This window comes from Schistocerca serialis, chromosome 5 (assembly GCF_023864345.2).
Source record: "Schistocerca serialis cubense isolate TAMUIC-IGC-003099 chromosome 5, iqSchSeri2.2, whole genome shotgun sequence".
NCBI lineage: Eukaryota > Metazoa > Arthropoda > Insecta > Orthoptera > Acrididae > Schistocerca > Schistocerca serialis.
Genome location: NC_064642.1, coordinates 176,970,332 through 176,984,765, shown reverse-complemented (window position 1 = coordinate 176,984,765; position 14,434 = coordinate 176,970,332). Strand labels below are relative to the sequence as shown.

The 14,434-nt window shown below is 42.0% G+C and overlaps 1 protein-coding gene across 2 annotated transcripts in view; it reads left to right on the top strand.

The window, feature by feature from the left end:
• Window positions 1-14,434, top strand: part of LOC126481354 (uncharacterized) — a 481,436-nt gene that overhangs the window by 461,060 nt on the left and 5,942 nt on the right. For both annotated transcript variants that reach the window (XM_050105052.1, XM_050105051.1), the window contains exon 6: window positions 5,231-5,357. In XM_050105052.1, coding sequence (XP_049961009.1) covers window positions 5,231-5,349 — 119 coding nt within the window. In that variant the 3' untranslated portion in view covers window positions 5,350-5,357. The remainder of the gene's footprint in view (window positions 1-5,230; window positions 5,358-14,434) is intronic.

Below are 14,434 nucleotides of genomic sequence, written 5' to 3'. Positions count from 1 at the left end.
GATGTGGTTAAATTCAAAGAAATAGTATGGCGGCAATTGAGAGATTAATAAAAGATGATACTGATCCTTTATGGTACACAATACAAAGCACAACACCGTAGCAGATACAACGATAAAGGCATGCCAAATTTAAAAGAACAAAAAATTCGAAGATTTGTGTTGTTTTAATAAAGCTGGAAACTGAGCACGAACTTCCATGCTAGATGGTTTTAATAGCTTCCTCAACCAAACTCTGTCACTAAATAGTGAAAAAGTCCAAACAGATTCTGGGCATATGTAAAGCACCCCTGCGGCATGACGCAATTAATACCTTAGCCGTTCGATAGCAATGGTAATATTCCCGATAACAGCGCCACTAAAGCGGAATCGTTAAACACAATTTTCCAAACTCGTTCCCCACAGAAGACGAAGTAAAATGGTAAAATGTTCCGACATCCGGATCAAGAACAGCTGCCAACAAGAGTAAATAGACATTCTCGGTATAGCGAAGCAGCTTAAACCACATAGTAAAGGCTAATCTTCCGGAAATCAGAGTATGCTAATTCAATAGCACCATACTTAAAAATCACATGCAGCCGCTCACACCACGAAAGCTCCACACCAAAAGACTTGAAATTGGTACACGTGCACCAATACTCAGGAGCGTAAATAGGAGTAAATGGTTCAAATGGCTCTGAGCACAATGGGGCTTAACATCTGACGTCATCAGTCCCCTAGAACTTAGAACTACTTAAACCTTACCAACCTAAGGACATCACACACATCTGTGCCCGAGGCAGGTTTCGAACCAGCGACCGTAGCGGTCGAGCGGTTCCAGTCCGAAGCGCCTAGAACATCTCGATGAATTACCTCGAGAGTAACTGCCTATTGACACACAGCACGAATTGAGATTATTTCGTTTTTGTGAAACACAAATAGCTGTTTGCACGCACGAAATAGTGAATGCCACTGACAGGCGATCTCAAACTGATTCCATTTTTCTAGATTTCCCGAAGACTGTTGACATCATTGTTCACGAAAGACTTAAAAACAAACTGCGCGCCTATGGAGTATCGTCACAGCTGTGCGACTAAATTCGTTATACCCGGTCGTAAAGGTCACAGATCATATTAACTGTTTGATAATCACCAGGTGAAACAACGTTCCCCAAGGAAGTGTCATAGGCCGTCTGCTGCTTCTAATCCATAAAAGTTATTTAGGAGACTATCGAGGCAACCCTCTTAGAACGTTTGCAGACGATTCTGTCTTTTACCGTCCAGTAAACTCATCAGAAGATCAAACCCAATTGCAAAATGAGTTAGACACCTTATATTTCTGTCGCGAACAGTGACATTTGTCTATGAATGAGGAAATGTGTGAGTTCATCCACATGAGTATCAAAACAAATCCATTAAATTTTGATTGCGCTGTAAATCACAAAAATATGAAGGCTGTCAATTCAGCTAAACACCTAGAAATTACAAGTACGAACAGCATAAAGAGAAACTATCACATAAATAATGTCGTGGGGAAGACAACCCAAAGAATGCGTTTTATAGACAGAACATACAAAAAATGCAACAGGTCTTCTAAAGAGCCTGCATGCACCACGCTTGTCCGTCCTATGTTAGTGTACTGCTGTCGGTATGGGATCCTTTCCAGACAGGACTGACAGAGGACATTGAATAAATCCAAAGAAGGACTGCTTGTTTTGTATTATCGCTAAATAGATGACAGGCCCTTATTGATGTGATAAACTAGTTAGGGTGGAAAACATAAAGGCAAACGCTTTCTGGTTGCAGCGAGATATTTTCACGAAATTTCAATCACCAACTTTCTACTTTGACTGCGAAAATAGTTCATTGTCACCACAACATACGGAGAAATGATCATCGACATAAAATAAGGAAACTAGAGCTCGTACGGAAAGATTTGAGCGTTCATTTTTCCCACGCGCTGTTAGAAAGCAGAACGTTTGAGAAGCAGATTGAAAGTGGTTTGAATAAGGTTCTTAACGGTGATTACAGGTAGCCTTGGAGATATAGACGTGTTTATGTACATGTTTTTCTATATAGCGAATGTTTCACTCGGTTCCAATTGGTGAAACAATGTTAAAAGAGCGGAAAGAGCGGAAAATGGTTCAAATGGCTCTGAGCACTATGGGACTTAATATCTGTGGTCATCAGCCACCTGGAACTTAGAACTAGTTAAACGTAACTAACCTAAGGACATCACACACATACATGCCCGAGGCAGGATTCGAAACTGCGACCATAGGGGTCGTGCGGGGAAATGTGTTACACGACAATGTAGCATCTCTGGTATCGTAAGTCTGTGAACTAATAAAGAATACGTTAACTACCCATACGGTATTTGGTGTTTGTTATCCATAGGGAAAAGCAACAAAAGAATTTCAAAAATGTTTAATCGTGTTTTCAATCAGATTCAAGCAGTTTGTACAATTTCTTGCATTAAAGGATTAGATATACATACAGGCGGTGTAAATTTTACCCTGTGAAAATCAACCAAAGACAATGCGAGACGATTTGTTTAATAAATTGTGTCAGCGTAGTTTATACCTTTTACGTAGTAAGCTCGTAAACATGAGGGCAACATCCAGCCACACCAGCGAATTTCTATGTATTAGCCACATAATAGTTAATGGCGTTAATTGTGTTTTCTGGTCACAGCAGGAACAAAATCTGTAACTGGAACCTGATTCACACTGTTTTGATGTGATTTGATCAGTGCTTCTCTGAGGTTGGTTTGAACTATTGTATAACAGAGGATCATTACAGGGACTAACGCGAAACCGTTGGTATTTTCACAGAGCACGACAATCACAAACTAATTTCTAGAAGTAGCATATTCCTTCGGTTGGATGGAAGGAAGGAAGAAAGGAAGGAGGGAAAGAACGAAGAAAGGGAGGAAGATAAGATCAGAGTTTAACGTCCTGTCGACAGTTCCGTTATCACCGACGGAGCAGTAGCTAGGATTACGAAAAGATGCCGAAGGAAATACGTCCTGTCAACTGATCAGTACTTTTTGACAAATTGGGCCAGAAATACATTTCTTCCCTAATTCTGTTCACTATGCAGTCAATTGATCACTACTTTTAGTCAAGTTGTACGACAAATACATTTTTCTCTAATTCTGTTCACTATATAATCATTAGTTATTCGATCTACCCGTATACCTCCGGTATTCGTCTCTAGTACCACATTTGAAAACCTTCTGTTCCCTTCTAGCCATGTTTCTCTTGCGAATAAAGCTACGATCTAGTCAATTAATTTGAGTAAAAACTATGTAGCCCTTAAAGTGATATTAGATATTAATAATTATCTCTTTTCGGGAATTCCTTTTCTTGCCATTGGCGGTCAGCATTTTATATCTTGTCTACTTCGGCCATTACCAGTTATTCTGCTGCTTGGATTTCTAAACTCATCTACAACTTTAAGTGTCTTATTTCCTAATATAATCCTTTCAGATTAGCCTCAGTTTATTCTCCTACATTACAATGCTGTTGTTTTCCTTGTTTTGATATTCATGAATCCCTCTATTCGCTTCAACTGCACTTTCCAACCCGTTGCCGTATCTGACAAAATCACAGTGCCTTAGGTGAACTTCAAAGATTTTAGTTTCACACTCTGAACTTTAAGTGTCTTTCAATATTTATCCTCTGTTTCTTTTACTGTACGTTCAATACACAAATTGGATAATAGTCTAGCTGTTGTAGGCTACAATAGTGTCTCACTCTCTCCTCGATTAACGCTTCCCTTTCATGTCCTACAGATCTTGTCAATGCTGTCCAATATTTTCCTCTTTTGGGAAGTTGTAGAAAAACTATATATCCCTGTATTTTATCCCTTCTGCCTCTATAATTTCAAAAGGTATAATGGAGCCAACAGTGATAAGAATTTTCTGCAAATCTACAGATGCTATAAACGTTGACATGTCACTAAAGGAGGGGAAAATGCTACATTGCTGCTAAAATATTACAAATTTTGCCACTTCAAATATTATTCTTAGAAGGATATAATTTATACGCTATGCGTTAGTTAATTACAATTATTAGATCTCCATTGGTATGTTGCATACCAACTTCAATACAAAATGTCATTCTCAATGGAGAGAAATTTTCCGAAGTAAGAGTGATTTCAGGTGTGCCGCAGGGGAGTGTTTTAGGACTGTTGCTATTCACAATATACATAAATGACCTTGTGGATAACATAAGAAGTTCACGGAGACTTTTTGCGGATAATGCTGTGGTATATCGAGAGGTTGTAACAATGGAAAATTGTACTGAAATGCAGGAGGATCTGCAGCGAATTGACGCATGGTGCAGGGAATGGCAATTGAATCTCAATGTAGACAAGTGTAATGTGCTGCGAATAAATAGAAAGAAAGATCCCGTATCATTTAGCTACAATATAGCAGGTCAGCATCTGGAAGCAGTTAATTGCATAAATTATCTGCGAGTACGCATTAGGAGTGATTTAAAATGGAATGATCATATAAAGTTGATCGTTGGTAAAGCAGATGCTAGACTGAGATTCATTGGAAGAATCCTAAGGAAATGCAATCGGAAAACAAAGGAAGTAGGTTACAGTACGCTTGTTCGCCCACTGCTTGAATACTGCTCAGCAGTGTGGGATCCGTACCAGATAGGGTTGATAGAAGAGATAGAGAAGATCCAACGGAGAGCAGCGCGCTTCGTTACAGTATCATTCAGTATTCGCGAAAGCGTTACGGAGATGATAGATAAACTCCAGTGGAAGACTGCAGGAGAGACGCTCAGTACTTCGGTACGGGCTTTTGTTGAAGTTTCGAGAATACACCTTCACCGAGGAGTCAAACAGCATATTGCTCCCTCCTACGTATATCTCGCGAAGACACCATGAGGATAAAATTAGAGAGATTAGAGCCCACACAGAGGCATACCGACAACCCTTCTTTCCACGAACATTGCGAGACTGGAATAGAAAGGAGAACCGATAAGGTACTCAAGGTACCCTCCGCCACACACCGTCAGGTGGCTTGTGGAGTGTGGATGTAGATGTAGATGTACTGTTTTATACCCTACTGTAATCATAAATTTTTCAAGGGTTGGTAATATAGATTAAACTACCTAAACGTTATAGATTGTTTAAAAATAATAATGTTCCAAAATGAGCCAGCAGTGTACACAGACTTGTCAGCCGTAGCACAGAGTTGCGCGCGTGGCCTGAGCGCGGGTGCCCTTTTTTGACAGTGTTGGACAACGGCGCGTGGAGGCGGCGCGCTCCGCCCCTCTGGTCGCTGCTGATGGCCTCCGCCTCCGCCCTCGCAGCCGCCGGGGCCAGCCTCTCCAGCTCCACCGCCCGCTGCTGAGGACTCAGGTACGCACCATACGCTCTCTTGCTGCATTCGCTGGGGCCTGTATCTAAAAGTTCGATGTCAATATGTAGTTTGTAGTAATGTCTGGCACTTAAATAAACATGAAATCATTTAACTGGTCGAACGACTGCGAAGTAACGATTCTAATGGTATTACAAAGCTCATCGAAAAAAAATCAGTCTCCTCTCAAACACAGTGGGTGCTTTGGAACACTGCAGACAGTGTAGGACTCGTGCCGGGTATCTTCCACAGCTGTCGTTAATGGTGGCAATGAAGTGGTGTGGATGTGTCAGTCTGTTAGACAAACGAAGGGTAATGAGACAGGTCGACGTTGAGATGTGACAAATTGGCAGAAACGAGCTGTTGTGTTAGGACTTAATAATGACCAAACCTTGAACAGTGGTAGTGAAAATATCCCAAGAGACAACAAGAGTATAGGAGTGGCAGTCTTTTCGACGACAATCAGTTTCAAACCCGACTACAATTGCTGCCAGTCAATGTAGGCTCATCACAAATTATTTCCGAACACTGCGAAGAAAATTGCTTGAAACTGAAGTTTGGGATCGGGTTCATTCCAAAGGACTATTGTTCACAGCGGCAGAAAATGCTGCCCATCTTTAGTGAGTAAGTTTTTTGAGTCATCAGTTTTCTTCATTACAGAGTTGCTCTTGCACGCTACGTCCTCATTATTTATTGAATGTATTCCAATCACTGTCATCTCCTATAGTTTTTACTCCCCAGAGCTCTCTCTATTAGCATGGAAGCTATTTTATATTGTCATAACACGTGTCCTGTCAGCCTGCGACCTCTTCTTTTTAGTTTCATCCGCATGTTCCTATCTTCGTCGAGCATACGGAGAAGAGCATCACTCCTCGTTCTACTTAATATTTCACACCCATCCATAACACCGCATCTGAAACAATGTAGTTCTATTTATTTTCGGTTTCCCTATAGTCCATGATTTACTACCGTACGATTCTGTGCTTCAAAAGTACATTTTTAAATGTTTCTTCCTCAAATTGTGGTTTATATTTGATGATAATAGGCTTTTTTCATTACGAATGTTCTCTTTACCTGTGCTAGTCTCCTATTTATGTCCTCCTTGCCTCGTCCATCATACGTTTGTTGCTTCTGTGGCAGAAGAATTTTTGATTTTATCTAATTGTTGGTCACAAGTTTTGATGCTAAGTTTTTTTTATTCTAATTTCTGCCACTCCTCATAGTTTTCGTCTATGTATTCTCAAGCCATTTTCTGTACTCATTAGCCAGATCATTTCGTTTACGAGGTCACATAATTTTTTCTCAATGTTCGCAGAATGCAATAATGACTTTAGGGTATCTTGTCATTGATATCTTCTCACCCTTGAACTCGACCCCATTCTCTTAACTTCCATTGTTTCCACCATTGCTTCTTCTGTGTGTGGGTTGAACAGTAGGGGCAAAGTACTAGATCCTTGTAGGACAACCTTTTTAACTGGGGAACATTTTTCTTGCTCTTCTGCTCTTATACTTCCATCCTGATACTTGTACACATTGTGTTTATTCGTCTTCTCTTACAGCTTATTCCTATTTCTCTCAAAATTTCTCACTTTTTGCCTCATTTTATGTTCTCGAATGTTTTTTCCCGTGTCGATATATCCGATGAAGGTGTCTCGATTTTTCTTAAGTCTTGCTGCCATTGTCATGCACGTAGTCACCACCTTTCCTAAAGCTGTATGGGCCATACAATACTGGAATTGCGAAGTATCTAACTTCAGGCATGTATTGTGGTCTGATTAGTTACGGTTTTGCCTCTTTCCAAATAGCGCGAGGTCTAGAATTCCCAACGACCCAAAGAGACGGTTAATCCTCCGTGGGTGGAAGGCGAAATTCTGGTGTGGGGCGGCCCTGTGATGCTTTGGGGGTGTTTCTCGGATCACGACTTGTAACCATCATTCAAGTCACCTTGAACGTGAGCCAGGGAGTTTAGTTTAACATTCAGGTGTTGTCCTTCCTTTTGCTTCTGAGTAATGAGTATTCCGAAACACTAGAGAGAGGAGAACAGCGCGTTTACATGACTGTGCGCCTACGTTCTTGATTTGACACCGCATCGCATTTCGACTGGACCACTGTATCACACGATCGTACTTCTATAGGAAACGTGTGGCGTTACGCGGAACAAACTGTAACATCACTCAGTTTGGTATCTCTATGAGGAAGGTACAAAAGGAAACTGAAACAAGCGGAAAGATTTACATGTTCGCCAAACGAGAGTGGGAAGCAGTAGTGTCATATGTCAGTGAGGAATTTAAGTTTTTAGCCTAGGACATGAGCGTGTAGAGAAACTATAGGTCAAGTTTAAGTGAATAGTTGACTACGAAATGGACAGACTCACTTCTAGTAGAACATAGGAGAGAGCATCCATAGCATAATGTCACTGTAAAAAGCAGAGACTCCTGCAGAATGGGTATTAAAAGTAATATGGCGCTATGGATATAGAGATGCTGATCGAAACGCGTTTGGCAATCAAGGCAGCAGTGCCTGAAGTTTTCAGTCACTACTTCACCGGAATATTGTCGAAAGATCTTTAACAAAACCCAAAGGATTTCTCTTCGTATGTCTAGTCACTCATGGACAAGGCAGGAACAGAAATTGAGAGTAGCAAACCAAAAGCAGAAATGGTTAACTTGGCGTCCAATGTTCCCTCACGAAGGAAAACCCAAAAGACTTGCCTCAATTTCATCCAAGTAGCACGCAAAAGGTGAGTAAATAAATATTAGTGTCAGTGGCGTTTGGAAACAGCTGAAATCGTTAAAACTGGACAAAGCCCCAGGGCCAAATGAAATCCCTAGAAGATTCTACACCCAGTTTGTGGCTGAATTAGTCCCTCTGTTAATTATATCGCAGATCCAGCGAACAAAACACCGTGCCTAGTAGCTGGAAGAAACGATAGATCACACCAGTATACAAGGAGGGTCGCAGGAGTGACCCACAGAGCTATCCTCAACATCCATTTGTTGTAGAATCTTATAACATATTCTGAATTCAGACGTAATGAGGTATCTGGAACAGAATTGCTCCGTCCATCCTAAGCAGCACAGATATCTAAAAGATAGATCATGTTAAATGCAGCTCGCACTTTTCTCACGTAAAATCCTGAAAGCCATAGATCAATGCAGTCAAGCATATACAGTATTTCTCGGTATCCGAAAAGCATTTGACTCACTACAAGAGAAACGCTTATTAACAAATGTACATCGTGTGTGGTATCAGACGAAATGTGTCACTGGACTGAGGATTTTTTGGTAGGGAGGACTCTGCATGTTATCTTGGATGGACAGTCATCGACAGGTGCAGACGTAACTTCGGGTGTAAACCAGGAAGTGTGTTGGGACCCTTCCTGTTCATGTTGTATAGTAACGATCTTGCGGACAATAGGAAACAAGTCTTTTCGCAGGTAATGATGTTATCTGCAGTGAAGCAAAGTCGGAAGAAAACTGTACAAATATTCAGTCAGACCTTGATAAGATTCCAAGGTGGTGGAAAGACTAGCAGATTTCCTATAAGTGCTTAGATATGTAAAATTATGTTGTTGACAAAACAAAAATCACGCTGTCATATGAATATAATATCAGTGAATCTGTAATGTTATACAAATACATGGCTGTAACACTAAGTAAGGACTTGAAATGTAACGGTCACTTAGGTTCAGTCATGGGTAAAGCAGGTACTAGACTTCGGTTTATTGTTAGAAGACTAGGAAAATGCAATCAGACTACAAACGAGATCGCTTACGAATCACGCATGCGACCCATCCCAGAATACTGCTCAAATATCAGAGACCTGTACAAATTAAGGCTAGCAGGGGATATTGAATGTATACGGAGAAGGGCAGCACAAATGTTCAGAGGTTTCCAGAATGAGATTTTCACTCTGCAGCGGTTTGTTTGACTCACGGTAGTGTGTCATGGATATTATGCCAGAGCTGAACTGTCAGAATCTTGAAGATAGACGGAAACCTTCCTGAGAAAGTCTACTAATAAAATTTCAAGAACCGACTTTAAATGATGACTGCAGAAATATACTAAAACCTCCTACATATTGCTCCCACAGGGATCGTGAGAACAATTATATAAATTACAGCACGCACATAGGCATTTAAACAGTCATTCTTACTACGCTCCATATGTGACTAATAGAGTTGTTAGATGTCTTCCGGAGGGATATAGCGCCTAATTAGGGACTTACCCATAATGATCCAAACGTTCTCAGTTTGGGAGAGATCCGGAGACCTTGATGGCGAAGACAGGGTTTTCCAAGCACGGAGACAAACAACAGAAACTCTCGCAGTGTGCTCAGGATGGCTTCCCGTGAATTGTAAGAAGTTGGGGATTAGAATATCGTCCACGTACTGCTGTGCTGTAACGTCGGATTCTGTAATATCCGGAAAAAATGCTACCGCTGTGATTGGAACGGAACAGTTTGTATGCTGGTCTGATCTCACTCGCACTTCTTCGCATGCACAAATTTACAAACGGTGGCATTAAGGTGCAAAAAAGATTCTCCTTTTTCTTTTAAAGTTCGCCTCTTTCCTCGGAATTCTTGAAAGAACTTTTTCAAGTCTGTATTTTCCAAATCAATTTCTTTTGAAATAAGTTTGTACATTAGGATAGAAACTTATCTCTCGGTACTAAAAATTCAAGCATGAAACATCGACTTGTCAATATTCAGTCATTTCGACAAGGGAAGAGTCTTGAATCTTGGGACGCTATTCGGACTATCGCCTCTACCCACCTCAGGTAATAGAACTTTGATATATTTTCTTAAAGCTTACAAAGGTGCTCCGGAAAATTAAGTTTTTTAATGCAAAAACATGTTTCAAGGTGCAAAAGTGTCATGTACCTAAGAACAACTACTTGACTGAAATTTAAAACTATTCTTGTCGAGAAAGTTTACTCTTGAAATTTAAACGAGCTCTTTCCAGGAAGTCGGACAACATATTACTTTCTCCCACACACATATTGCGTAGCGCTGACGAAGAAAAAATTCGAGAAATTAGAGCCTATACGGAGGCTTACTGACAGTCATTCTTCCCACGCGCCATCCGCGAATGGAACAGGTAGGAGGATCAGTTAGTGGTACCAGAAGTATCCCCTACTGGGTGGCTTGCGGAATACAATGTATATGCAGATGTAGAAAATCTTTTCAATATTGTATTCCATCTTGTATCTGTTACAAAAAAAAAAAAAAAAAAAAAAAAAAGGCTCTGAGCACTATGGGACTTAACATCTGAAGTCATCAGTCCCCTAGAACTTAGAACTACTTAAACCTAACTAACCTAAGGACAGCACACACATCCATGCCCGAGGCAGGATTAGAACCTGCGACGGTAGCAGTCGCGCGGTTCCGTACTGAAGCGCCTAGAACCGCTCGGCCACCGCGGCCGGCTTGTATCTGTTACATTGTGCCAACTACCTTTCCGCAGTGGTAACAATGGTTCCCGTCAGATCACCGAAGTTAAGCACTGACGGGATTGGGCAGCACTTGGACCGTCCCGGTCTGCCGAGTGCTGCTGGCAAGCCGGGTGCGTTCAGCCATTATGAGGCCAGTTGAAGAGCTGCTTCACTGAGAAGTAGCGGCACTGGTCAACAAAGCTGACAACGGCTGGGAGAGCGGTTTGCTGACGACATGCCCCTCTGCATTAGCACTCGGTGACGCTTAGGGCCTGAGGATGACCAGCAACTGGTCGGTCCTGTTAGACATTCATGGCCTGTTCGGACAGTGTGTTTGTTACCTGTTACATTACTGTGACACACACCAATAAGTCGAAGGAAGCACAAGTAATATCGAAACCCAGTTGCAAGTTAAATACATTTTGAAACTGAAGCTGTTGTAAGGAGACACAGTTTTCCATTATCAACATAGGTAAAATTGTTAAGACATTGAAGAACCTCATTTAATATGCAAAGGTCACAAGCTCTGCAGTAGAAAGTATTCTTCTGCATCAAAGTACAGGAGGATGCTCGAGCGGCTAAGTATTAAGTTACCCTTCAGATGCTGTACGACTAATTTCAAAAACATATAGACTTAACTTTCCATAAAATTCTTTAAGTGTAGAATTAACAGTACGTTGCAAATAAAAAAACTTCAAAATCCGTCCGAACAGGCCTCGGAAGACCATAACACCGACCAGCCGATAGACGTTACTGCCTGGGGATACGGAGGGGTTTGCGGTCAGCACACCAGTCTCCCGGCTGTTGCCAGCTTTCGTGACCCAAACATTCCAAATATCTTTAACATATTATACAAAATTACAATGTCTAACCTCGAAATATTTGCGAAAGCCGCACTACACAACCTCGTGTTTAGCAACAACCAAAACCGTGGAAACTGGCGGATGCTGCTTATGGTGGACTCTAGTGCATATTCCTTAATGTCATTATAGTATCAGTTATTAGACTAAACTGCTAACCAAAGCACGTCCTGTGTTCCTAGGTACATTATCCTCTAGGTACGACACTTTCCCATTCATCCCATTGAAGTACTGATGTACTAAGCGTTAGTGGATTATGAAAAGTGAATTTAGAAAACTTAATTTGTGTTGAAATGACTGAAAATTAACAATGCTTTAACAGAGACACATAAATTTTATAAATCATTTGATCATCAAGAAAAGAATAAAAACGGTTGCATATGGAAAGAAGAACAGGATACACACATACATTTACGTAATTCGTCATAACAGTGCCAGCAGAAAACCAGAGGCATTCACAAAGTCCTATCCGACGCAGTTCAGTTGCGCACCACACATGCACTATGTGATCAAAAGTATCTGGACACGTGGTAGAAAATGACCTACAAGTTCGTGGCACCCTCCATGCGTAATGCTGGAATTCAGAATGGTGTTGGCCCAACCTTAGCCCTGATAACAGGTTCCACTCTCGCAGGTATACTTTCAATTAGATGCTGTAAGTTTTCTTGGGGAATGACAGCCTATTTTTCACGGAGTGCTGCACTGAAGAGGGGTTTCAATGTCGGTCGGTGAGGCCCGGCACGAAGTCGGCGTTCTGGGTCAGGACTCTGTCCAGGCCAGTCCATTACAGGGATGTTATTGTCGTGCAACCACTCCGCCACAGGCCGTGCATTATGAACAGGTGCTCAATCGTCTTGAAAGATGCAGTCGCCATCCCCGAATTGCTCTTCAACAGTGGGAAGCAAGAAGGCCTGTGCTGTGATAGTGCCACGCAAAACGACAAGGGGTTCAAGCCCCCTCTATGAAAAACACGACAATACCATAACACCACTGCCTCCGAATTTTACTGTTGGCACTACACATGCTGTCAGATGACGTTCACCTGGCATTCGCCACACCCACACCCTGCAATCGGATCGCCATATTGCGTACCGAGATGCATCACTCCACACAACGTTTTTCCACTGTTCAATGGTCCAATGATTGCTCTCCTTATACCAAGCAAGGCATCGTTTGGCATTTAGCAGCGCGACATGGCTTATGAGCAGCCACTCAACAATGAAATCCAAGTTTTCTCACCTCCCGCCCGACAGTCATAGTACGAGGGTCACTCCAAAAGAAATCCACACCATTTAAAAAAAAAATCCATCTTTTATTCAACATGTTTTAAAGTTTTACCGAGTGTAGATACACCCTTTAGGAACAATATTTTCATTTCTCCACATAATTTCCATCCCTAACTGCCTTACACCATTTAGGAACCAGCGCCTGTATACCTGCACGGTAAGCCAGGTCAGGACTGTAAGGCGGGTGTTTCAGTGTTGTCCATACGAGTTTTGGGATCGCTTCCATGGTTTTTTGACTGACATGTGGCCGTGCATTGTCGCGCAACAGCAAAACATCCTGCTTTTGCCGATGTGGTTGAACACGACTCAATCGAGCTTGAAGTTTCTTCAGTGACGCCACATACGCATCCGAATTTATGGTGGTTCACTTGGCATGATGACCACAAGCAAGAGTACTTCGGAATCGAAACACACCGTAGCCAGAACTTTTCCAGCAGAAGGTGTGGTTTCGAATTTTTTTTTTTTTTCCGTGGGTGATTTTGCATGATTCCACTCCATTAACTGCCTCTTCGTGTCTGGTGAAAAATGATGCTGTCATGTTTCATCACCTGTCACAATTCTTCCAAGAAATTCGTCTCCACCATTCTCGTACTGTTCCAAAAGTTCGCTGCATACCGTTTTCCTTGTTTTTTTGTGACCCACTGTCAACATCCTGAAAACCCACCTGTCACAAACCTTTCTTAACGGCAACACTTTCAGTATTCTACGAATACTTCCTTCGCCTATCCCACCATAGCGTGACAATTCGTTCACTGTGATGCGTCTGTCAGCAGTCACCAATTCGTTAACTGCACATTGTCTGGAGTGTGTGCAGTACGAGGCCTGCCGCTCCGAGGACAATTCTCAATATTGCCGTGCCCGCTTTCATCACGAAACCTGCTTGCCCACCGACTAACTGTACTGCGATCGACAGCAGCATCTCCATACACCTTTTTCAACCTCTTGTGGGTGTTTCCCACTGTCTCGTTTTCACAGCGCAGGAATTCTATGACAGCACGTTGCTTTTGACGAAGTGTAGCAGCCATCTTGAAGACATGCTGCGACGGCGCCACTCACGGGGACAAGTTGAACTAAGTTTGAAAACAAGCGGGAAGGATGTATCTACACACTGTAAAATTTTCACACATGCAGAATGAAAACTGAATTATTATAAAAATAGTGGCATTTCTTTTGGATGACCCTCGTACTTGCAGTGGATCTTGATACACTCTAGAATTCCTGTGTAATGATCTGGATATATGTCTGCCTGTTACACATTACGACCCTATTCACTTGTCGGCTGTCTCTGTCCGTTAACAGACGAGATCAGCCTGTACGCTTTTGCGCTGTACGTGTCCCTCCACGTTTCCACTTCACTATCACATCGGAAACAGTGGACCTGGGCATGTTTAGGTGTGTGGAAATCTCGCGTACAGAGTTATGACACAAGTGCGACCCAATCACCTGACTACATGCGAAGTCCGTGAGTTCCACGGAGCGCATCATTCCACTCCCTCACGAT